Source organism: Hyaena hyaena, unplaced genomic scaffold (assembly GCF_003009895.1).
Source record: "Hyaena hyaena isolate Hyena2069 unplaced genomic scaffold, ASM300989v1 scaffold_49, whole genome shotgun sequence".
Classification (NCBI taxonomy): domain Eukaryota; kingdom Metazoa; phylum Chordata; class Mammalia; order Carnivora; family Hyaenidae; genus Hyaena; species Hyaena hyaena.
This window is the reverse complement of record NW_024080681.1, coordinates 1,361,126-1,387,942: the sequence shown is the minus strand read 5'-3', so window position 1 is coordinate 1,387,942 and position 26,817 is coordinate 1,361,126. Positions and strand designations below refer to the sequence as shown.

The window sequence follows — 26,817 nt, the reverse complement described above, 5'->3', positions numbered from 1 at the left end:
AGACACTGAATCAGGGACACCATATTGTCCCGCTGTCCATCATTATCCAGTGCCTACTTTTGACCTGTACAATTTTCAAATATATAATTTTCTATTTTGAGATCAACTTGCATACTGAAGAACATTGATGTCATTGCCAAGAGCAGTGCTACTCAAAATATGTATCAAGACCCGCTGTGAGTCTCTGCCAGTTGTGAGGCATGTTATGTAATACAATACTATAAATGAAGTTCCAAAGTACAAATGGTGTCCTTTTGTTTGTATTATCTGAGGGACCCCCATACTGATAAGACTCCATGTGTTCTCTCAGAGAGGGCAAAGGCCAAACGGAGTTACAGCTTGTGGGCTGAGAACTGCACATAACCCCCAGCCCTCCAGACCTCGTTCCTGGGTAAGACTGAGAGGTGGAAACTGTGAAGAGCGATGATGGTCCCACACTTGGACAGTAAATTTAACCATGATTTTTTTTTTTTTTTTTTTTTTTTACTGATTAAAACCCAACACAAGAGGCATTCTAAGAAATGATCATTGGTTACAAAACTATTAAAACCAGAGACTTTATAGAGTCAGGCAAGGAAGACACACTCCTCCTTTCCATAGTTGACCACTTCCTTGAAAGTACTGATGGCAGAGATCACCCAGCAGCGTGTGAGGGAAGCAGACATGGGCTGCCAAAGGATGGAAGAACAGAAGATCTGGGAAGCTCTGAGAAGGATGGAGCGTTCGTGCACGTCCTCTTGTTCCCAGGGAGATTATGAGCAAAACAGGGCAAAAGATAACTTGCCCCTTAACTATAGTCACAGATACTTCATTAACATCTTCATTCAAGCCCAGTTTTAGGGGGTGGGGGAAATGGGTGAAGGAATCAAAAGGTACAATCTTCCAGTCATAAAATAAATAATATGCAGCATGGTGACTATAGTTAAAACACTGTATTCCATATTTGAATGCTGCTAAGAGTAGCTCTTAAAAGTTCTCATCAAAGAAAAAAAACGTAACTATGTGTGGTGATGGATGTTAACTAGACTTACTGTGGTGATCTTTCTCCAATGTATATAAAATGTTGAATCATTATGTTACATACTTGAGACTAGTATCATGCTGTATGTCAATTATACCTCAACCCCAAAAAAAAATTCTCAAAGAAGGTTTACTCCTCTCAAATCCAGTTGCTTCACAGAAGCCATTAGGCTTCCTGGAATTTTTATTAATTATGCTAATTATACAGCAATAATACTAGGACCCTAAGACCCCTCTTACCTTCAGAGGGTGGTGAGAGGTTTTGGTAAGTAGGTGGAAGTCACACTGCTAAAGACTGAAGAGGTTGGGAAAGTAGGGACATTCAAAACAAGGCAAGTCAGGCAGTAAAGAGGAAAAAGAGAGTCACACTTATAAATATAACCAGCAGGGGCGCCTGAGTGGCTTAGTCAGTTAAGCGTCCCACTTCGGCTCAGTCATGACCCCACTGCTCATGGGTTTGATCCCTGCATCGGACTCTGTGCTGACGCTCAGAGCCTGGAGCCTGCTTCGGATTCTGTGTGTGTGTCTCTCTCTCTGCCCCTCCCCTACTCCTGCTTTGTCTCTGGTCTCTCAAAAATAAATGTTACAGAATTAAAATAGACATAACCAGCAGTACATCATCTTTTATGTTACTTTTTAAGACATACATTATCGTTTTTTTTTTAAAGTAGGATCCACACCCAGTGTGAAGCCCACCAAGGAGCTTGAACTCACAATCCTGAGATCAAGACCTGAGCTGAGATCAAGAGTCAGACCCAGGAGCCTCTGCATTATTCATTTTTATTTCAAGAAAATGGTAGTAAGTGAACCCAGCTGTAATATGTAAGTGTACCTAAACATGCCAGGTAAGTGTACCTGGCGTTCCTATAGTTTCAAAGTTAGAAAATAGATCTCTGGCACTGTGCTTTTTCTGTCACTTTGCAAAAGCGTGTTAAGAAATTAATTACAAGTAGATTCCACATTAAGCAAAGAGCACTGGGCTAGGGCAGAAAGAGTTGGCTCTGTTAGAAGCAGCTGCACACCACAGGCAAGTCTCCATGCCTCTCTGTGCCTTAGTTTCCCTAAATTGTATTTAAGGCTTCTTCCTTCCCTAAGAACGAAAGATGCTAATCTGAGATAAGATTTGTCTTTTATTGCCAGTGACAGTTTCCTAATGTGCTTCATTTTGACCCTATTACATGTAGCTGAAGGCGAAAAAATCCTTATTAAGAATCGAATCAATAGAAGATATTCTTTCATTTTTACAACATAATCACGAGAAGAGCTACTCAATTCAATACAAATATATGTGGGACTGGCTAAGCGAAGTGATGTATATACTAGCCATATTTTCAGACAGAATTTATAAGCCTCAATCTGGGTCTCCGTCTTGTAAGGAGCATTTCTCTGCACCCTGAGTAAGGACGTGATTTACAACCCTCATTCTTTTGCCTTAATAATGAGAAAATTTTCCATATGAAGCGGGGTCTTTCCTTAGCTCCATGTCCTAATTTCCCCTTGTCAAAATAGCTTTTTTGGGGGAGTCTCTATTGTTCTCAGTTAATTTTAACACTAAATTAAAAGTTTCATATGGTGGTGATTTTAAAACATTTTACTTCGTATGCCAAAAGGTACCTCCCAAACTACTTCAACCATAATTGTTACCATCGTTACAATAAGGTTTTCATAGAGAATCTCTTTTAGGCCCCAAAGTGTTCTATAAAGACCACACTTTGAAATTTTGTTCTCTCAAAACATACCCCATACATTAGATAAGGGGTCGCTGACCTCATCTTACTTAATCGTCATGAGAGCACATAACTTCCCACTGGATTCAAAGGAAATAGTGGCATTTAAATCCTAAATCTAATAATCTAATGCTATTCCAGTGGCTTACCCTCTTTTTCGCCTTTTTTTTTATTCCAAGTTTTCTAAAATCATCTGGGAAGTAATAGATCATATTTAATTGTTCAGGCTTTTATGCTGCGCTTTCAGAATTGCTTCTGATTTGTAGTCTGGCTCCAGTTCAGTTATTACCCAACACTAGGTTTGTTTCATCGGCCCAGAATCAAAGCTTCCTCACTTTAGCCAGAAATTAAAGTAATAGCTTTCAGTTTCTCCTCCCTGTCAAGGAGCTAGTCAATAATGCAATTTGCCGTATTTTGTAGATGACTCTATATGCTCCCCATTAAAGCTGGATATATAATCCTTTTATTTATTTAGTAGAGCCACTCTCAACTTTTCCTTTACAAAGACAGAGCCTTTTATTCCTGACAACTTTACTTTCTTTTAGCATTATACACTGTCATGAAGCCCACAAAGGGTGAACTACCAGATTTTACCTGCTCATCTGAATAAAGCCTGTGACACCTGAGGTCACGTTGCCTCCCATCTCTTCTCCTAGAAAGTTTTATGCAGCCAAATGTTGAGGCGGGGGGAGGGGGGGGTGAAGATCCCAACGGTGACCAAGGGTCATATGGTTCTAAGATGAGTAAAAATGAGACATTCCAAATACAAAAATAATCAGAACAAAAGTGCTTTTGTGGCGTAAGTCACAGAGCCCTGATAGACACCCAAGTAACCCAAGCTCTTGCCTGGCATTAAAGCCCACATGCAACTTCGGTTTGTGGCTCTGTGCTCAAGGCATGCAGTTCCGTGCCCAGAAGTCTTGGGTGCGGGGTTCTTTGCTTGGTTGTCTCTGAGTGACCGTGAGTGAATCACCTCAACATCCCAGATACAGGAAATAGAGATAAACCCAGGAGCTACCAACTTCCACCTTGAAGGGACCCCAGAGAAGGTGATGTGGATTAGACACAGGGCCTATGAAATTATTATCTCACCGGTGACTATTATATAATGAGATTATTCCTCAAACATCTTTCACCATTTAGGTTATCAGCACTTCCTTCTCTTAAGAAAATCACCTGAAAATTAAGGTGAAGGGTTTAGACTGCAGATTCACTCTATTTTCCTATTTTGGACCTAATTTTAACATGAAAAAAAGTGTTCCTTAAAATTTATTTTCAAAAGTTAACTTCTGTTCACCTGCAATTCAGATGACAACATGGCCACTATGTACCTTTTTGATTGGACTTGGCGAGACAACGTTGATTATGAGCTAAGAGCATATACTGCTTGGGTTCAAACCTTGTCTCCAACTCATTGACCTTGAACAAGTTATTTCAGGTCCTTGTGGCTCAGTTTCTTCGGTAAGTGGGAAAAATAGTATTTTTGAAAAATAAAAATCCAGTCATGTCACATTACAAAAATAAAACCCCTTACTTGCTAACTCCTCTCAATCAAAACTACACAATGCTTTAGGGATTCACTATAAAACAGTGTTCTAAATTTTCTGTTTAACTTGTATAGCGCAAAAATAGTCATCCTCATTGAAATAGTAACTATACTTTATAAATGGCAAGGTTTCAAATCTAAGTTTGTTAGGAATAAAAGTTAATTAACTAATGATGGAAAACCTAACATTTTTTTTAAACAAATGGAAATTTGCACTACCAAGGGTTTTGGGTTTGTTTTGTTCCCTGCGGAACATAGCAAGCCGAATCTAAAATTTATGTGAAAATGCAAAGGGCCAAAAATATCCAAACCACTCTTAAAGAATAGGATGGCATGGGGTGCCTGGGTAGCTCAGTTGGTTAAGTGTCCAGCTCTTGATGTTGGCTCAGGTCATGACCTTGCTATTTGTGAGATGGAGCCCTTCGTCAGGCTCTTTGCTAAGTATGGAGCCTCCTTGAGATTCTTTCTCTCCTTCTCTATCTTTGCCTCTCCCCTGCTTGTGCTTTCCCTCTCTCAAAATAAATCAACATTAAAAAAAAAAAAATTAGGATGGCAGGCTTTACTCCAGCCTCATCATAAAGCTACCATAAACACCATGGAGTAATAGTAACACAAATAGATGAACAGAACCAGAGAGGGGAGTCAGTAACACGCAGATGAGCAGAGGCTTGAATTATAGCAGATGTACAGTGTGGAGTGCCAGGACAAGCAGCTACCCAAAAGGATCCTTCCTCACAGAGCCACAAATAATTTCCGGGTAGAATCCATGACACAATGGAAAGGGAAAATTATAAAGCATTTTTTAACTCAAACAATTTTAAAAGGATATGTTCATGACTTCAGGATAGGGAAAGATTCCTTAGACACTGAACATAAAAGGATTGAGAAGTTTGCCATTAAAATTAAGGCTTTCTGTTCATCACAAACACCATGAAGAGAATGAAAAGTAATCCAGAGATGGAGAGGATATTTACAACAAATGTAACTGGATAATGATTAGAATCACGAATACATCCCCCAGATCAACGAGGAAGAAGACAACTGGCATGAACAGGATAGAAAGATGAACAAAGTGAATGAGCATTTTCCCAAAAGAAGAAATCCAATGACCAGGAAACACGAAGATGCTAGATGCCATCCCTGATGAGGGAGATGCAAAATAAAACCAAAATGAAGGCCTACCATAAAAACATCACGTTGGCTAAAATCCCCACCTGGCAGATGAAGTGTTGGCGCTCTCACAGACGCTGGACAGGGGATGGTGGGAATACTAAATGTGAAAAATATACATGCCTTATATTCCAGCAACTGAACTAGATAAATACCCAACAGCAACATGTTTATGTGCACAAAGATGCTCATGGCAGCATTGCTTATCATCGCCCAAACCGGAAACTATTACAGAAGTGCCTGCCACGCTCGATCAAAATGGCATTGATGAAATGGGACAAACAGCAATGACATGGATAAACCATACCTACACACGGCATGAATTTTATAAGCAATGTTGAGTCAAAAACACCAAACACATGAACAGTAGGATTCCATTTATATCTGGACAAAGTAGGCAAAGCAAACTAACCATATTATTGCATACGTCAACTGGTGAAAACCATTTTTTTAAAGAGGTAAGTATTACTATAAATTCAGGATAATAGTTAGCTCTAAGGGGACAAATAGGGTGTTAATAGGGGATACATGGGGAGATTCCAGAGTATTGGCAGTGGCTTTCCTCCATCTGGTTTGTGAAGACATGTTTGCTTTACCCATTAAACTACACACCTGTTTTAGGTACTTTTCTGACGGTTATAGTTCGCAGAATTTAAAAGAAAATGGAGAAATTGTATACCAAATATTAATGCTGATTAAACCCATAATTATACAGTGCAGGAAAAACTAGAAGGCCCAGCATTAGGCCCATAGCACAAAAGACACATGGGAATTTAATATTCTATAATGACAACATTGCAAACCATTGGGGAAGTGATGGTTATTAATGCTGAACCAACTGGTCAACTATTTGCAAAAATTAAAATCCAATCTTCATATATCCCCGAATAAACTTGAGATGGATTAAAAACTTCCTTTTGAATTAAATATAAATATAAAAGTGAACTTTTCATAAAGTACTAGAAGAAAATAAGGACAAATACATTCTATCCTTGGCATAGAGAAGATGTTCCCAAGGGTAACTGCAGAGGTAGACTCGTAAAGAAAACTTGTACATAGAAACACCACAAACTGTATTAAAAAGAAATCGACACACTAAAACAATAACATATGACAAAGGATGGACATCTTAATTCATCAAGAATTTATAAACCAATAAAAACAGCATTCTCAAAGAAATTAGTTATGAATAAGCAATGCTCAAAACAATGAATATAAATGGTCAACAAACATGACAAAAACACTCACCCTCCATTAAGTAATCAAAGAAATACAAATTTTAAAAATAATCCTTTCCTGTAATTATTCAATTTGCAAACACTTGAAACAGCAATTTTCAGTTCTGGGAGTTTGATTGCTAGCAGGAATATAAAGGGACACAATCTTTATGGTGAGTGATGTACATCAAGACTCTCAAAACGTACCTACACTTCCAGCTAGCAATTTCACTTCTAGAAAGGTATCTTCCAGAAATAAATCACTTGTGTACGAATGTGATTATCTTTTAAGATGCTGATCACATTGTTGTCCTAGAGGTTACATTATAAGTGACAATCAAGTTCTTAAGCAGTTGATATTAACAGCTATGGTACACCCATAAAATTGAGTATTCTGTAGCTATCTAAAATGCAAAACATCTACTATGAGAAACTGTTTACAATACATAGAACAGACTATGAAACAACATACAGTATGATTGCATTATTGAAAATATAAACATATAGCTATGTATAGAAAGGTATGTAAAAATAAAATATACCCAAACCTTAACAGAGGCTCTCTCTAGGTGATATGAATACAGGGGACTGTGCGTACATGCATGTGAGCCCTTCCATATTACCTGGTTTTCCAGAAATGTATTATTTTATTCTCTAAAGAATAATTTTATGTTGCAAAATCCATTTACTATTAGTTTTTAAAAGTAGAAATAATGAATTTGTTTGCTCGGTATGTTTCCGCATTTGTTATGGGGGAAGGGGTGGAAGAGGGATGGAAGGCAGTAGCAGCACTGGAAGTTCCTGATAGAGAGCTGAGCCCTTCCTATCACACCTCAATGAGTTTTCACGAAAATGTCATATATGAAAGTCTCTTTTAAAGCAAGTTAAATTTAATTGAGCACCAGTAAAACATCACCATTAACATTGTGAATTTCCTCTTATTTTATTCCTTTCAACGCTATTTAAAGGCTCCAACATATTAAGACAAGAAATCTCTGATAACCATGTAATCCTTTAAAATTACACAAACATGTATACATAGGAGATTGAGATTTCTGTAGCCTACATATGCCTCTTTTTGGGGCAGGGAGGGGGGGAGGGGCTCAGTGCGCAGTGTGTTGACAATTCAATTGTAGCTTTAACAAAAAAATTGGTGTTCTTAGCAAACTGAACTGGTCGCTCTTAGGGCAAGCCTAACGACAGCTATTCCCTTCCCCTGCAGTCACCCTAGACTTTTCCTGTGACTCGTGTTACTCCAGGCAAATCTGACCATCTAGAAAGATCCTCCACCCTCCAGCATCAACTAAAAGTACTCCTTATTCCTAATCAGAAGAAAGAGAACATTCTTCCTAAAGGGAAGACAGAAGAAGGAAACAAACATTTAAGAATTTTCTGAATGTCTTCCTAGGTATTTCACATCCAGTATGTCAATAACCCCATGCAAACATGCATAAAATTCTCTAGGCTGCTCCCTTTGTTACTCAAAAAAGGAGGGAACTTTATCTTCCTAACTCATTTTAGGTGATGCCTGGAGCAACCAAATATTTCACTGAAAGACGGGTAATAAATGCTATTCCATAGAGGTAAGAATAAGGAAAAGAGCAGATACCTGCTTTCATTTGGCTTAGAGGAAAATAAAACCGTGCTTACTACGTACTAAAATATCAGACCAACACACAACATTCTGCAGAACTTTAATACAATATGGTTAAACACAATATTCAAATATTAAACTTCTTAAGCACATGAAAGTCCTCTCCTGAAAGACAAACTGGGCTATTTTTATAACTACCTTTGTATAACTTTATAAAATTCCTTCCCTCAACACTGTCTGGCACTGATCTTGACACTCGTTAGGAAGTCTGATGTGATCATGGCATCTCGGCAGGCAGAGGCTCAGGCATTATCCCAACGGCCGTCTTCAGAACTCCTCACCAGAGGATGGATCATCATCTTCATCCCTTACTTCTCGGTACTTCCTCAACATCTCCCCTTCAGGATTATAGCTCTGCATCTTGATATTCAGTCTTTCAGCTAATTTTTGTGCCGCAAGCTTGGCTTGCATCTCCTTTAAAACAAAAATTGAAGCAAAAAGTTACACATTCACATCTTTTTCCCTGCCATTTTTTTAGTATGAAGTCACCTGAAGAGAAAAGGAAATGAAGGGGCATACCACCCCACTCGGTGCCCTCTCTAGCAGTGTGACAAGTCTGAGGCTATGCCCACCACAGATACAAGGGGGCACTGATGGCGAGAGCTACTGGCCTGCTACAGTTGTGGTCAGATTTCCAGTAACAGACAAGAGTGCACGGAAATACCCCACCTCGACATGGGAAACTGAATAACCCGCTTCGCGCTACAAGAGTTACAAACATGGGGGCACCCAGATGGCTGAGTTGGTTAAACAGCCAACTCTTGATTTCGGCTCAGGTCATGACCTCACGGTTTGTGAGTTCAAGCCCTACATCAGGCTCTGAGCTCACAGCACAGAGCATGCTTCGGATCCTGTCTCCCTCTCTCTGGCCCTCCCCCGCTCACTCGTTTCCTCTCTCTCAAAAATAAATAAATGTTAAAACAAAAAAGATTTACAAACATGGATAGATTTTTAAGTATGTGGACACATGCATGTATACACACAAACTCACAGAAGTCTGATCTATCATATGTCAAAAATCACTAATGCTGTGCTGATCCTCCAAAAAAGAATCTTCTTTTCCAAATGAAGTCACGGCTTTTAGGCTTGAGAGTTAACATTTCAATGTCACAATGAAAATGAAGAAACCAATACTAAAAAAACAACTATCCCTCTCCAACTTCGGTTCGCATTAAAACAGTTAAGCAATAGGAAGTCCAAGTACGGTGTGGACACAGGCAGTGTGCTCAGACTGACTGATGGCAGGTGGCAATGCCCATTTTTCATCTGGCTCTCCACTTTTCTCACGTTGCTGCCCCTACGCCTTGGAACTTCTTCAGGTCCTTCTCTGAGGCCACAAAGATTCTGGGTGGGTAGGGCTTAAGTGAGAAGCTACTACTACTCTGCCAAGGAACCCAATTTCAAACAGAGGACTTGAATGCAATCTAAAAATATTTTAGGACAGGCACTGAACATCATATAAACAATTTAAAAAACAATTCCCCACTGCTGCTGTCATAGCTTGGCAATAATATTTTAATACCTGAGGAAGAAGAAAAATAGCTTTTAAAATGGAGTGCCTTGAAAATGCCAAAACCCATGCCAACTGAACTTTTTTGAAAAGCCAAGACTGAGTAACAGCCTGGTTTTGTATTAACTAGCGTATGGCACCTGATTAGAATCCAGCTAACAATACTTGGAAGTTAAGCTGCTGTTTTCCTGGAGGTTCAAATCACTACTATCTAAGTATACTGGACTCTTTGTTTTCTCCCTACAGTCCTCACACTTATTTTCTACCATTGCATCATTCTGTACATAAACTATTCATATACGTGTTTAAAGTTCTCTGCAGAACTCCCAGTTCTTTGAGGAAAGTGCTATACAAAATTAAGTCACTAAAGTAGGTGATTCTTCTGTCTTCACAAGGGCCTGCAGATCATGCTTTCTCTCTCTTAAATGTTTATTTTTGAGAGAGGGACAGAGTGCAAGTGAGGGAGGGGCAGAGACAGGAGGAGATACAGAATCCGAAGCAGGCTCCAGGCTCTGAGCTGTCAGCACAGAACCCCGTGGGGGGTTCAACGCCATGAACGGTGAGGTCATGACCTGAGCTAAAGTTGGACACTTAACTGACTGAGCCACCCAGGCATCCCTGCAGATCATGCTTTTAAGCTTAATGTCTGTTGGTCTGTTGGTCACACCACAGTAGTCCCCCAACGTTATTCTCTTCCCTGTTTGCCAGGAGATGGAAATCTGAAAATATTTCCCTGATTCTCGCTTAGATTCTACCACTGAGAACCTCTTACATGGGGTTTATAATGTAGAGGACAGAGCAAGACTTCCACTAGCCTAACAGCATGGGCTTTAGGAGACAGGGAATTCTGCCTGACTCTCCCCACATTTCCTGGCAAAATCCATTCTACCGCTGCAGGTAGCTGTGGTCATCTCCAGCTGTGCCCTACAGACTTCGAGACTCGGAAATACTCTAAAAACTGGAGGCGTACATCTAAAAGCCAATGGCATTCATTAGCCAGCCATCTCTCAAGCACCTGCTCCCTCTTTCAGGTCCTGTCCTCTCTGAACTTGCTGGAGTCCACTCAGACTTAGCAGCATCCAACAGACACACAAGAAACATTTAAAACTCTTGATACCTCGTAACTCTGCTTCTGCTGTTTCTGAAGTGCCACAGATTCTTCTATGGAGAGCAGCTGTGTGGGCAGATGGTGAAGCGGCAGGAGCCGGGCTGCTGTGATGTCATCAAGATGCTTCTTATCCCTGAGCCGCCTTTCTTCCGAGGAAATGGGAGACCCTGTTCTCTGCCAATGACTAGATAAATCATTTCGTTGTGAAGGTAATCTGAAGGAGGGAAAATTTATGTTCTATCATCAGACTGTTTCCTTTTTATAGCCACATGTTTACAACATTCACACAAAGAAGCGGCCTTTAATCTAGCAATTCATTCTTCTACAAAGGTTAATAGTGAGTTTACTAACATTTCTATTTGTAGATACAAATCCTTCCTATTTTTAAACATATTTACTTCAAAAACAGGCGTATTTAAATGGGCCCCTCTTTGGAGAATAATAGGACAATCCACCGTTTTAGCAAATAATAGGTAGACTGATAGGCTCTTTGTATTTTCCTTCTCTCTTCAAACCTTACACACGTTTCTTTTTTTTAAGTATATTTATTTTGAGACAGATAGAGACAGCATGAGCCGGGGAGGGGAAGAGAGAGAGGGAGAGAGTAAATCCCAAGCAGGCTCCACCTGCCAGCACAGAGCCCAATGGTGGGGCTCAAACACACAAAGCTGTGAGATCATGACCTGAGCCAAAACCAAGAGTCAGACACTTAACGAACTGAGACACCCAGGAACCCCTGAACCATCTAATGGGAGAAAGGAAAGTTTTCAGAAAAGCTTTAAAACAGTGAATTTTGAGGAGTCATGAAATAATTAACGCTCACTATGTAAATGAAGGGAGAAAGACATCCCAGCAGGGAATAAGAGCCAATACGATGGGCCACAAGGGAAGTTCAGGGGCTAAGCATATAGAAACAGCAGTAAGATAAGGCTGGGAAGTAGCCTGGGCCCAGTCTTCAGCAAAGAGTTCTGTTCCACACACCGGGTTCACACTGCATTTTATTAATTTCATTCTGGCAGCAGTGGAGAGGATGGACTGAAGATATAAGAGTAGAATCCAGAACAGGCCAGTTATGGCCCAAGAAAGGGATGAGAGGCTTCCCTTTTGATAGGAAAGGATGCAAATAAGAATGATTAGAGATGAAGGTCAAAAAAATAGGTTAGGGAGGCCTTTCTGGCTAATAGATACGGAGATGAAGAAAAAGGAACACCCCTTGGGGGGAAAAAAACCAAAACGATGGCACCATGAACTTAGGGAATATGGGAGAAAGTCAGTGCGGGAAGAAGTAAGTGTTCTATCCTGCACATGATAAAGCTGAAGTGCCATGGAACAGCCACGTGGTCGGGTTTCATAGGTAAAGGGCCATGTGGATCTCAAGTTCCGGGAAGAGCTAAGGGAGAGGGAGAGGAGGGGCAGCCGCCAGCAGCCAGGTGGCATCACAGAGCCAGAAGAGCATGTAGCAGGCCAGAGGAAGAGCAGAAAAGGAGCCAAAGGCTGTTCATACGTGGAATCCCTCAATCCACACCGGTCCAGGCCCAGCCTTTCCTGATCTGCTTTAACTGTACAGAAGGCCCCCGTGGATCTCCCCACTCCCAAATCCAGCTAAATGACCATAACCCAGAACCAGGATCAGTGTATTCTCTGACCAACTAGATGATGCTTCTGGTTTTGTGTCTTCCTAGAAGAGAGGAAACCTGCCTCACTGCACACAAGAGGAGAGATTACTTACAAAGGGTACAAAGATTACTTTTTATTCTTAACCAAATTTTAATGTAATATAATCCTGGTTTTCTATATAGAAGAAAAAAACTGTTTTCAAGTTAAAAAAAAAAAAAAAGGCAATAAGGTTAAACTTTAAATTTAGTCTTTTTTTTAATGTTTTTTTATTTCTTTCTGAGAGAGAGAGAGACAGCGACAGCGTGAGCAGGGGAGGGTCAGAAAGAAAGGGAGATACAGAGTCTGAAACGGGCTCCAGGCTCTGAGCTAGCTGTCAGCAGAGCCTGACGTGGGGGCTCGAACCCATGAAACGTGAGATCATGACCTGAGCTGAAGTCAGACGCTTAACCAACTGAGCCACCCAGGTGCCCCTATAGTTATTCTTTAATAAAAGTTTTAAATACTTGTAACTAGAGGCTTTCAGTCTTTTCAAGAAAAGCAGTAGTGATTTCACTTTGTACCTGATGTTACATCCTGGTAAATACAGGCAAGTATACTACCAGCAGCCACTCCCTGATCTGAATGTCATATCTGAGTACACGTACATAACATTCTTTTCTCTTCAAAGAGCTTTACTTTTTCTGGAGATCTCAGAAACAAAACTGTGACAAGGAACTTAGAAGCAAGATTAGTTTGCCAGTCCCGCATGAATCTGTTTTTCAGTTTCTTTAACCCCTCTCAGCTCCCTTCCCCCTGAAGTTATTATATAGTTCAGTGTTCTTCAAAATGCCTTGGGTTTTCATCTAGATCCCAAACTCTTTGAGGAGCAGGATCTTTACTTCTGGGTCACTTTAGCACCAGCTGCTTACATACCGTGAGCACACGAATATTTTTCACTGAGATGTCCAGAAGCTTCTAAAGCTACTTTTCCCTACACTCACAGTTTAATCAAAGGGGGAGGCTGCATACCAAAAAACTGTTATGGAAAACAGAGTCAAAATAAATTCTCTAACTCTGGGTTTAGTATGAAATATTGGCTAACCACCCTGAAATTTAATACTCCACCTGCTATTTGAAACCTTTTCAATTCTGGCTAAAAACCTAAAGGATTTTCCAACCTGAATCCTCTACCCTAGCCAAGCTGTTTCCACAATATGCTCTTACCTAACTACAAGCAGGTCCCACACAAAGTCCAGCAAACTAAGAGCATTCTCCCAAATTTTTTAGTTTAACAAATAGTATGTTCCTGTGACAGGCCTGGTTCTGATGGTACTTACACATTAGTTTTAAATTTATGTGGTGGGGACACTGGGTTCTTGGCTCGGACTTCTAGCACTTCCATGTAATGAGGCTTCTTCTGGGCCCCATGACAAAGCCCTGCCAAGTTCTCGGCACTTCTGTTCTCTTCTGAACGCTGTTCACCTGGGTCCGCCAGTGTGAGCCTTTGTAACCTATCAATAAACAGGCTGTTGGAGCTACGTGAATGATCTTCTGCTTGACCTGAAACACGATGCTGAGGGAGACGCTCACCAGCTTCAGAAGAAGAAGGCGCACTGGCTCTGCTGCTGGGAGCCAGGCACTTGCTCAAAGTGTCCCCAACCTCCGGAGCCCCTTCATCGCCTTTGGGAGTAGGATGTTGTGAGGTTGTTTCAGACGACTTGACGTTACTTACAGAGGAACAGCCACAAACTGGAGTATCAAGGATCTGGTCAGAATTCTGGGCCTTATCTGTGTCTACATCAACAACTGCAATTGCTCTTTGCCTTAGCTTACGGTCTAAACTAACAGGATGAAACAGTTCAGTTCTTCCTCTAACTTCTTCATGTTCTGCAATGGCAGCTTTCAGTTTGGCAACGGAGTCTAAGATCTTTTTACCTTTGTCGGGCAATTTGCAAATGAATTTTCTGTTAAATGGGAAAACAGATATGTATATGTTACAGCCATGTTTCCAAACTTGAGACATAAAGACAAAGCATTAACTTCAAAGGGTGAAAAATCTATCTTGAAGTAAAAAATCTGATTTCCAACTGCCTCAAAAGAGGAATGAAATAAGAGTCATCATCTAAATACGCTAAAAAATAAGAGGATGGAGGAAGAATAAGGAATATGCCTCATCTGTCTAAATTTCAGCAAAAGTATTTTAAGCATATAATACTACTCCATAAGACACGCCCAAAACAGCAGTTTTTAATGTGTGATCTCCAAGACCTTCCTGGGGAGAGAAGGTGGATGGGTTTGCAAAGTCAAAATGATATTCACAATACTAAATCATTATTTGCCATATCCATGCTCGTTTTCTCACATGGAGACAGTTGACTTTTCCAGAGTCCACATGATATGTGATACCATTTCCCTGATGGCTACTCACTGTGTATTCTGGTGTTTTAAAAATCTCTCACCTGTAATTCCTAATACACCAATAAACATCAGTATATATAAGATACATAAAACAAGAGCTCCTTGGGAGGCTCAGTGAGTCTTAACAGTTATAAAGGGGTCCTTGGGACCAAAGAATTTAATTAGCTGCTATAGATTAAAAACCTATTCTCAAAAAGTCAAAGCACTGGTCTCTACTAGAAAGCTCCCAAATGGTCATCTGTCCCTTTTGCTAAGTGACAGAAGTTCCGTTTCAGATTCTCTTTTCTTTATCCATATAATGGAGGGAAGATTATACCTCGGGCTCTCTCTTCTTTGTCTCACATTACATTCCTTCCCACAACTTCAACATTAATAATATGCCTCTCCAGTTGAGATTCCTATGTGTTCTCAGCCTTCTCTCTCCCGATCCTCATGACTTCTCCAGCTTTTCAGTAGATAACACTAACTCTCCCCTCAGTACCTTCTAAATAAAATCAACCACAGAGCTATTCCCGTCCCGTTTTTGTGTTCTTATCAGTGGTTCTCTATACACGCTGGTAACTTCAGCACTCTCTGTCAACTTCATATCCAAATTATTCCATGCCTGATGTAGTTTTCCCACTCCCATAACTACTTTCAAATACAGCCCCCTTGCTGGGAACTTCCCTGGAAATAACCAGCTGCCTTCTCTTACTCCTTCAAACCATCCTGCGCCAAGCTGCTAAATTAAGCTTCCCTAAAAAATCACTTTCATTATATCGTTTCCCTGCTACCGTCAAGTCGGCCAGATGAATGAGACAAACTTTTTCTGCCTAATATAGCACTCTATATCCTATCACTTTTAGCCTTTCCTATGGTTCCTGTAAAAAACAGGATCGAGAGATGAAACTGACAGATGTTTTGGGCACGATTTGGGCGGCAGGGGAGGCGGGAGTATCAAAGGATTTAGGATACAGACCGCCGGGCCCCCCCCTCCCCCCCGCCCTTCAGGGAAGCAGTCAAGTAATTAAAATCAACGTGGAGCTAAGAAACACCTGAAAACGCTAAGCAGCCTTTCGGCATAAAAGTAATCTCCACAGGCGTAACGTGCCAGACGCGGACGCCCAGGGCTTTACGGCTGGAGGCCGTTCGCTCGCCCGCGGGACCGGAAAGGGTCCGACTGAGCCAAGGTCACCTTCCAGGGCAGGGAACCCGATGGGGGGAAGGCAAGGGAACGCATCCCAAGGAGACCAAACCGAAGGAGCCTGGCAGTGACTCGGCGGGACCCCAGCTTACTCGTTGCGCAAAAGTCTCTCCTGGCGCTTCAACATTTCCCGCAGCTCCGCCAAACTCCGCCGCCCCAAGTCCTCGGGAGCTTGGGGCTCGAAGCCGCGGGCCAGCGAGGACATTCTGCGGGGGCTGAGGCTGGCGAGGCGGCGGGCACTCGGATTCCTCAGCAGCCCCCGCGGCTAGCGCCGGATCCGCGGCCGGCGGGGACTCCGGGGCACGAGCGGGAGTCGCCATTTTCCCGGAAGAGCAGGTCTTCTTCGAGCCGAATCGAGCTTTATTGAAACCCCGGAAACAAACACAGGCAAGGAGAAGGGGGCGCTCGGAGGAGCGGGGAGGGGCGGAAGTTACGGGGCTGGCGTCACCCCTACACAGGGCGCGCGTTGGCGAGTTTTGCGTTTTCTCGATTCATCAGCTCTTCAAGTTTATTCATAAAGTGTTGGCTAATGCCAGTTGTGACCCCCACAAAGATCTACGACCCCTGCCGGTATGAAGTCTACCGAGGGGTGGAGGGAGGCGGGTATTAGGTATTAATAAAATAATATAATAGTAAGATGAGTATGTGCGTCAGGGTAGGTGTCTCTAAGAGGTGAAATGTAATTTGGAACCTGAGTGATGAGTTGATTAGCCATTGGTGAAGTTGGGGGAATGTGCCAGACAGGTTGTGGTCTATGGTGCTCTGCGTCCTAGCCCAAGTCTTAGCGAAGTCCTCAAAGTTGGGGGGATTCTTAAGGACCCTCAGTGGTCCTGTGGCATTTGGAGAAGAACTTTTCTTCTTTTGTTGCACTGCCTCAGGTATTGGAAAATTTTTGATTGGGCCCACTAGTTCTGTGGCATCCTCAACTCAGAACAAATACGAAACTCCTTTACCTTCCCCTCTGCCTCCCCCCCCCCCGCCCCCCGCCCTGGCTTTGCCGGTAAGTCACACGTATTTCCAAAGGCCTGCAAGAGTTGACGGTGGGAGGTGCTGTACAAGCCAGCTGAGAACCTCTCTGTCACAATTCTCTATTTTGCCTGTAGAAAAACAGGCACAAAAACAAATTCCCAGGGCACAAAACTAGTAAAGTGATGGCACCAGATTTCACTCAAACGCCCAGCTCCTCTTTCTGCCACCCCAATTTGAAAATCTCCTTCACTTTATGCCTTTTTCTAAATGTTGAAAACTGTTGAAAGGTTTTGTTCAGGCCGTTAGGAGTACAGCAGTGTAATACGCATCCCAAACAGCTCTTTTCCTTTGTCGTTCAGTTACCGGATGAGTGTCCCGTAGGAAAGACTAGGAAGCCTACAAGAGTCACAACAGGTATCAATCGGGAGGTTTGGACACCCCCGCCCCCCCCACCCCCCGCCATAACCTCCAACACCACCTCCCCCATTCTTTGATCAGGAAAATTTTAAATTTTCTCCTTCTTGTGTGAAGTGTTAACAGTAAATAGAGCAATTCTCTCCCAGTCAGAAGATCTAGATAAAATCTGAAGCTACATCGGCAGTATAGCTGAAGCTATTTCTGTACCTTTCCAGTCTCTTCCTTTCAATCAGATTAATGCACCCAAATTCTCAACGTAAGCCCCACTTTCAAGGACTTCCAACAGCCTGCTCCAGCCCAGCTAAAGAAGAAATACTTGAGTAAGGCCTTTGGGCCAGGTAGTTGTCCCCTGGCAAGCTCCCCCAGACTCCCTCATCCTGTCCGTAGGCCACAGCTGGAGGCCTTTATTCACCTCACAGTAGTGAAGCCCTTCTGGTCCTGGGCAACAGGTGTCCTGAAGGCCAGGATGCCTTTCTGTCAGGACTCAGATTTTGCCCCTTACTTTTTTCCTTTTGTGGAAAGCTGTACCTTCTCCTTGAGCCCGTTATAAATCTACATGCAAGCTTCAGCTTCTCCTTGAGCTTTCTTAGATTATCCCAGCCCCGATTGCTCTTTCTTTTGATCATAACTATACCCCTTAGTTAAAACCTCAGTATAGGAAGCCTATTGGCTTCTCCAATTATGTTATGCACAGTGATTTCTTTTTCCTTTCTAACAAAGTTGCAAGTCGGGGAATTGTGTCAGGGAGTTAGTACTTTCTGTCTCTCCTGAAGCAGGTGTGGATTGATGGAATCTCCCTCTCAATTTTCCTCACTGCCTTTTCCTCATGTTCCTCTTCCTCTTAATGAAATGTCCCTTTATATATACAGATCGTAAGCTTTTTATATAAGTAACAGCCATAATAATCATGAAGATATTTTCAGTGATATGGGATAGAAATTTTTTTTTAAAGAAATGAGATATTTTCAGTGATATGGGATAGAATTTTTTTTTTTTTTTTAAAGATATGAATTTGAGGGGCACCTGGGTAGCTCAGTCAGTTAAGTGTCCGACCTCCGCTCAGGTCATGATGTCATGGTTCTTGAGTTCAAGCCCTGTGTCAGGCTCTCCACTGACAGCTTAGAGCTTGGCGCCTGCTTTGGATTCTGTCTCCCTCACTCTCTGTCCCCTTTCCCTGCTCATGATCATTCTTTCTGTCTCTGTCTCTCTCTCAAAAATAAACATTAAAAAATTTTTTTAAAGAAAATAATTGTATTAAAGGACACTAACATGGAAAATTACTACATAGATGTCCTATTATGTCCTTAGATCTGTGATAGGCACATTCCATTCTTGTCTGTCATTGTCTCACAACTGCCAGGTGATATCACTTGCTACAACTGCATTGTATGTAACCTAGCAAAAGTGAGACCTTCAGTTTGTTTTGTTTTGTTTTTAAGTTTAAATAGCCCTGACATGATACTATTACCTTTTTTTAAAATCTAAGTTAGTTAACATATAGTGTAATAATGATTTCAGGAATAGAATTTAGTGATTCATCACTCACTATAACACCCAGTGCTGATCCCAACAAGTGCCCTCCTTAATGCCCATTGCCTATTAAGCCCCCCTCCCAACACCTTGCCAGCAACCCTCCATTTGTTCTCTGTATTTGAGTCTTTTATGGTTTGTCTCCCTTTCTGTCCTGATATTTTTCATTCTCTTCCCTTGTGTTTCCTGTTGTGTTTCTTAAATTCCACATGTGGGTGCAATCATAAGATATTTGTCTTTCGCTGTTTGACTTATTTGGCTTAGCATATTAAGTACCATGTTGTTGCAAATGGCAAGATTTCATTCTTTTTGATCACCGAATAATATTCCATTGTGTTTGTGTGTGTGTGTGTGTGAGAGAGAGAGAGAGAGAGAGAATGAGACATAAAAGAGAAACCTAAAAGACCTATCAATTATAGTTGCTTTGAATGGACCTTATTTGGATTCTAGTTCAAATAAACATTTTTTTTTCCAAAAATTATGAAACCTTTGAGGAATTTTTAGTACAAATTGGGTGTTTGATGACAGTGGAAATTATTGTTCACTTTCTAGGTGGGTTAGTAGAATTGGTTATGTTTTTAAAATAGATCTTACCTAGTGGAGCTATTTAAAGAGCTACCAATTAAATGATGAGATCTCTGAGATTTGCCACATGATACACTGTTGGTGGCCGTGGCTGGGTAGAAACGGGTACTGTGAGGTGAAACAAGGTTAACCCTGAGCTGGTAACTGTTGAAGGTTGACGGTGGCGGGCACGTGGAGTTTCACTGCACTGTGCTCTACTTGTTATCAGCTTGGTGTATCTCATCATGAAAAGTCACACTCATTTAAGTCCTGTTGTCTCTGCATGAGATAGTGGCCCTTGCACCTGTATACAATTAGACTCGCAAACATCCAGGCTGAGAGGAACCAAGGATGGCTTAGCTAGCCTTTGAGCAGATGGCTTAGCTAGCCTTTGAGCATCGGTCCAAAGATGAGAAGAGCAAGGTCTGGAGAGGCCCAGTGACATGGCTAAGGTGGCGTGGTGAGTTCGGGGCTTTGCTCCTGCACACTGGGCGTGTACTCCCCCACCCTGGCAGCCCTGGCGCCTCCCACCTCCCCCAGTGCAAGGTGGTTTCTTATCAGGTCCCAAGTTCTCTGGCGTTCCCTCTTTGATCTTCAATGACGAGTTATTTAATTATTTTCCATGATTGAGCTTTACCGAATTATTGATCTTTCGTTATGAAATACTCCGAACATGTAAAACAGATCAGAAAGAAGTAGGACACTGGGGCGCCTGGGTGGCTCAGTCGGTGAAGCGTCCGATTTCAGCTCAGGTCCCGATCTCACCGTTTGTGGGTTCGATTCCCGAGTCAGGCTCTGTGCTGACAGCTCAGAGCCTGCAGCCTGCTTTGGATTCTGTGTCTCCTTCCCTCTCTGCCCCTCCCCCACTTATGTTCTGTCTCTCAAAAATCAATGTAAAAAAAATTTTTTTTAAATAGTTTGACACTACTGAAGTTGCCATGCAGATTTTTAAAACGTTTTACTGTTTGCTTCTGATTTCTTTAAAGACTATAAAATGCGATAGGTGTGACTGAACTCCCACCTGACCCCTCATTTCCCTTCCGTCCCACCCCACATGCTGGAGTCATGGCGTGTGAGTTCCCCTTGTGTGTTTAAATTTTGATTTATATACTCAAATTTAGATTTATTTTAAATTTGCCACGAGGAACATCGTGTCCTGTATTTCCTCCTGCAACTTGCTCTTTTCACACAACATTGTGCTTCTGAGATCTATCCAACATGATACATGAAGATTGAGGTCATGTATTTTAATGCCCACATAAAATTTCCTTATACGAAAAGGCATAGATGTTTTTTCTTTATCCATCCCCCCCAATAATGAATGGGTTATTTTCAGTTATTCCTGATACTTCAAATAATGGGGCAAAGCAAATCTCCCAATACGTCTCTGCGTCCTTGGTTCAGAGTTTCCCTAGAGTGTATATCTGGAAGTCGAATTACCAGGTCATAGGGGTGAGTTTGCTCTGCAAAGTGGGGGACTGGGTCATGCTCCCACAAGCGGTGTTTGACAATGGCAGTGATCCCTCATCCTGGTGGAGGCTTTGTACCACGAAACTCCAGCACCTGCTGATCCATTGGGAATGGATGGTTCAGTTTCTTCTCGCTTTTTTAACTTGCATCTGCCTGATAGCTAGTGACATGAGGCATTTTCACATGTTTGCTGGCCATTGATTTTTCCTTTCCCATGAGTTGCCTGTTTCTGTCCCTGTACCCATTTCTGCTCGGAAATGTTGACTTGGGAGAATTTATTACGTGTTCCAGGCACCTCTTCTTTGCCAGTTCTATAATGTGGCATGTATGTTACGGCATCTCTTGTTGTACAGGTGTTTAAAGCTTAATGTAATCAGATCGATCTTTTTTTTTTTTTTTAGTTTATGTATTTCCTTATTGAGAGACAGTATGAGAGAGAGAGAGAGAGAGAATGAATCTCAAGCAGGCTCCATGTTGTCAGTGTGGGGCTCGAACTCATGAACCATGAAATCACAACCTGAGCCGGAGTCAAGAGCCGGACGCTCAACAGGCTGAGCCACTCAGGCGCCCCATGTTGATCTTTCTTTTTCTTCCTCGTGGCCTTCACTTTCTGTGTCCTGTTGAATAATCCTTCCACTCATCACTTTCCTTCCCTCTACTATTATATCCTCCAAGTTTAAAGACATTAACCCCACTAGAATTTATTTCTGTGGAGTGTGTGAGGTAGAGATCCATCTTCCCTCCATGAAGATGGTCTATTCCTAGAACTATTTGCTGAATGCTTTTCTCCACTGATATATGACGCCACGTTTTCTTTACCCATTCATCAGTTGATGGACATTTGGGCATTTGGGTATCCTTTGGGTAAATACCTAGTAGTACTATTGCTGGGTAGGGTAGTTCTGTTTTTAATATTTTGAGGAACCTCCATACTGTTTTCCAGAATGGCTGCACTAGTTTGCATTCCTACCAGCAGTGCAAAACTGTTCCCCTTTATCCACATATGTTGTTACCTGAGTTGTTAATGTTAGCCATTCTGATAGGTGTGAGGTGGTATCTCATTGTGGTTTTGATTTGCATTTCCTTGCTGATGAGTGATGTTGAGCATCTTTTTATGTCTTTGAGCCTTGTGGATGTCTTTTCTGGAAAAGTGTCTATTTGTGTCTTCTGCCTGTTTCTTCATTGGATTATTTGGTTTTTGGTGTTGAATTTGATAACTTCTTGATTTTTGGATTCTAACCCTTTTTCTGATAAGTCATTTGCGAATATCTTCTACTCCGTTGGATGCCTTCTACTTTTGCTGATTGTTTCCTTTGCTGTGCAGAAGTGTTTTATTTTGATGAAGTCCCAATAGTTCATTTTTGCTTTTGCTTCCCCTGCCTCCAGAGACCTGACAAAGGACATGATGTGGCTGAGGTCAAAGAGGTTGTTGTCTGTTTTCTCTTCCAGGGTTTTGATGGCTTCCTGTCTTACACTTAGGTCTTTCCTCCTTTTTGTGATTATTTTTGTGTATTGTGTAAGAAAGTGGTTTCCATTCATTCTTCATGTCGCTGTTCAATTTGCCAAACACCATTTGCTGAAGAGACTGTCTTTATTCCATTGAAAATTCTTTCCTATTTTGTCAAAGATTAGTTAGCCATACATTTGTGGGTCTATTTCTGGACTCTCTATTGTGTTCCGTTGATCTATGTGTCTGTTTTTGTGCCAGTACTGTAGTGTGTTGATGAATATACCTTGAAATCTGGAATTGTGATGCCTCCAGCTTTGGGTTTCTTTTTCAACATTACTTTGGCTATTCAGGGTCTTTTCTCATTACAAAGAAATTTTAGAACTGTTTGAGCTTTGTGAAGAATACTTGTGTTATTTTGATAGGGATTTGATATGTAGATTGCTTTGGGTAGGATCAACATTTTAATAGTATTCTTTCATGTGCATGGAATGCTTTTTCATTTTTTATTTCCTCAGTTTCTTTCATAAGCTTTCTATAGTTTTCAGTGAAAAGATTTTTCACTTCCTTGATTGGGTTTATTCCTCGATACTTTGTTTTTGGTGCAGTTGTAAAGGGGATCAATTCCTTCTCTTTCTGCTGCCTCGTAATTTGTGTATAGAAATGCAACCGATTTCTGTACATTGATTTTATATCCTGCGACTTTGCTGAATTCATGGATCATTTTTAGCAGTTTTTTGGTTGAGTCTTTTTGGGTTTTTCACATAGAGGATCATATCATCTGAAAGAATAAAAGTTTGACTTCCTCCTTGCCAATTTGGATGCCTTTTATTTCTTTGTGTTGTCTGATTGCTGAGGCTAGGACTTCCAATGCTGTGTTTTATAACAGAGGACATCCCTCTTGTGTTGTTGACCTTAGGGGGAAAGCTCTCAATTTTTCTCCATTGAGGATCATATTAGTGGTGGGTCTTTTGTATATGGCCTTTATGTTCTTGAGGTATGTTCCTTCTATCTCTGATTTCTTGAGGGTATTTATGAAGAAAGGATGTTTTATTTTGTCAAAAGCATTTTTTTGCATCTATTGAGAGGATCATGTTCTTCCCGTTTTTTTGTTTTTTTATTAATGTGATGTGTCACATTGATTTGTGGATATTGAACCAGCCCTGCATCTTAGGAATAAATGCCACTTGATCATGGTGAATAACTTTTAATGTATTGTTGGATCCAGTTTGCTTGTATCTTGAATTTTTGCATCCATTTTCATGAGGAAATTTGGAATCAAGGTAATGGTAGCCTCATAGAATGAGTTTGGGAGTTTGCCTTCCATTTCTGTTTTTTGGAACAGCTTCAAAAGAATAGGTGTTAACTTTTCTTTAAATGTGTACTAGAATTCTCTGGGAAAGCCATTTGGCCCTGGACTCTTGTTTGTTGGTAGATTTTTGATTACTCATTCAGTTTTTGTTTGTTTGTTTTACTGGTTATGGGTCTGTTCAGATTTCTTAGTTCTTCCTCTTTCAGTTTTGGTAGTTTGGATGTTTCTAGGAATTTGTTCATTTCTTCCTGATGGCCCAATTTATTGTCATAATTGCTCATAATACTCTTTTATGATTGTTTCTGTTTCTGCACTGTTGGTTGTGATCTTTCCTTTTTCATTCATGATTTTACTTATTTGTCTCCTTTCCTTTTCTTCCTAATCAATCTGGCTAAGGGTTTATCAGTTTTGTTAATTCCATCAAAAAACCCATTCCTGATTTTGTTGATCTGTTCTACTGTTTTTGTTTTTGTTTTTTGTTTGTTTGGTTTTGGTTTCGATAGCATTGATTTCTGCTCTAGTCTTTATTCTTCTTCTTCTTCTGGTTTGGGGCTTTATTTGCTTTTTTTTTCCCCCCAGCTCTTTTGGGTATAAAGTTATGTTGTGTATTTGAGACTTCTTCCTTTCTTTAGAAAGGCCAGGATTGCTATATACTTCCCTCTTAGGGCCACCTTTCCTGTGTCCCAGAGGTTAAGGGCTGTGGTGTTTTCATTTTCATTGACTTCCGTGTACTTCTTAACTTTCTCTTTAACCTCTTGGTTAACCCATTCATTCTTTAGTAGGATAGTCTTTAGTCTTTAGTCTGCAAGTATTGATGGTCTTAACAAATTTTTCCTTTGGTTGATTGTGAGTTTCATAGAAGTAGGGTCTGAAAATATGCAAGGTATGATTTCAATCTTTTTGTACCTATTGAGGGCTGACTTGTGACCAGTATGTAATCTGTTCTGGAGAATGTTTGATGTGCACTAGAGAGCCATCCAGCCCAGTATGTCCTTCAAGCCATTGTTTCCTTGTTGATTTTCTGCTTAGATGATCTGTCCACTGCTGTAAGTGGGGTGTTGAAGTTCCCTGCTATTATGGTATTATTATCAATTAGTTTCTTTATATATGTGATTGGTCCAGCTTTCTCTTGACAACCATTAGCATGATAGATGGTTTTCCATCCCCTTCAATCTGAAGGTGTCTTTTGGTCTAAAGTGGGTCTCTTGTAAACAGCATATAGTTTGTTTTCTTATTTCATACTGTTTTCTTACCCATTCTGTTACCCTATGTGTTTTGATTGGAGCATTTAGTACATTAATGTTTAGAGTGTGTACTGAAAGATACTAATTTAGTGCCACTGTGTTGCCTGTACAGATGATGTTTCTGGTGATGTTCTCTGGTCTTTTATAATCTATGATAATTTTGTTTTTGTTTTCGTTTTCTTTTCTCCGCTCAGAGTCCCCCTTAAAATTTCTTGCAGGGTGGTTTAGTGGTTATTAACTCCTTTAGTTTTTGTTAGTCTGGGGAAACCCTTCATCTCTTCTTTTGTGAATAACAGCCTTGCTGCATAAAGAATTCTTGGCTGCATATTTTTCTGATTGAGCACGTTGAATGTACCCTGCTACTCCTTTCTGGCCTGCCAAGTTTCTGTGGATAGGTTTGCTGCAAACATGATCTTTCTTCCCCTGTAGGTTAAGGACTTTTTTTCCCCCTTGGTGCTTTTGTAACTCTTTCCTTGCCTGTATATTTTGTGAATTTGACTATGATATTCCTTGGTGATGGTCAGTTTTTGTTGAATCTGATGAGAGTTGTCTGTGCTGCTTGCATTTTGATGTCTGTGTCCTTCCCCAGATTAGGAAAGTTATCTGCTATAATTTGCTCACATAAACCTTGTGTTCTTTTCTCTGTCTTCATGTACCAGAATTCTGATGATTCGGATGTTACTCCTTTTTAATAAGTCACTGAGTTCCCTAAGTCTTGTATCATGATCTTTTGCCTTAGTTTCCCTTTTTTCTCCTTCATTATACTCAATAATTTTATCTTCTTTATTACTGGTTTGCTGCTCTGCTTCATTCTTCCTGCCATTATGGCATCCATTTAAGATTGTCTGTTATAGCATTTTTCTTTTTGGCCTGACTAGACTTTTTCTTTTATCTCTGCAGAAAGGGATTATCTGGTGTCTTAAATGCTTTTTCTTTCAACCCCAGCCAGTATTCATATTACCGTGATTCTAAATTCTAGTTCAGACATCTTATATCTGCATTGATTAAGTCCCTGGCTGTCATTTTTTTTCCCTGTCCTTTCTTTTGGGATGAATTCCTTCATTTTGTCATTTTGGAGGAAAGAAAAAAATTTAGTAAAATAAATAAAAATTTAAAAATTATGAGTAACAAAAAAGTCAAAGGAAACTAGATCCTAAGTGTGTTTCCATCTTTGTTGAAAGAGCTTGATAAAACAGAGAAAAAAGGGAAAGGAAAGAGAAAGCAAAGGGAAAGGAAAGAAGAAGCAAAGGTAATAAAATTTTTTAATTAAGAATTTTATATAATGAAACAAATAATTTTTTTTAAACAAAAATTTTTCTTTTTGTGTCTAAGAAAAAAACACAATTTGAGCAAAAACAGAAGCAAAGAAAATGAACAAATAAATGAATCAGCAAATGGAATTAAATCCCAATAAAGTTACATCCAGTTTACCCTGCAACCAAAACTATGTAGCCCTCTATAGTCTGTACACTGAGCAGGTAAAGTGACTTGTGCTGGTCATCTTGGGATGTGCTTGGAGGGCACAGTTGAGTGGGGCTTGGTGTAATGGTTCTGTTCTCCACTAGGTGGCGCTGCTTAGCTTAAGTGGACGTGTGCGCAGGCTAGGTGGACATGATTTCACTCCGCTCCCTAGTCTCTGACACAGGAATTTGATGCTCTCACCCACCCGTGATCAAGCACCCTTTATCTCCGGCCTGGCTCCACTACTCGCCTCT

At 40.9% G+C, this 26,817-nt stretch overlaps 1 protein-coding gene across 1 annotated transcript; it reads right to left on the bottom strand.

Moving 5' to 3' along the window:
• Window positions 1-8,357: 8,357 nt before the first annotated feature.
• Window positions 8,358-16,522, bottom strand: POLR2M (RNA polymerase II subunit M). Its single transcript, XM_039230590.1, has 4 exons — window positions 16,242-16,522; window positions 13,886-14,512; window positions 10,962-11,166; window positions 8,358-8,748 (listed from the first exon to the last, which is right to left on the bottom strand). The coding sequence occupies exons 1-4, from the start codon at window positions 16,352-16,354 to the stop codon at window positions 8,602-8,604; spliced, it is 1,092 nt and encodes a 363-aa protein (XP_039086521.1). The 5' UTR covers window positions 16,355-16,522; the 3' UTR covers window positions 8,358-8,601.
• Between the last annotated feature and the right edge of the window lie 10,295 nt (window positions 16,523-26,817).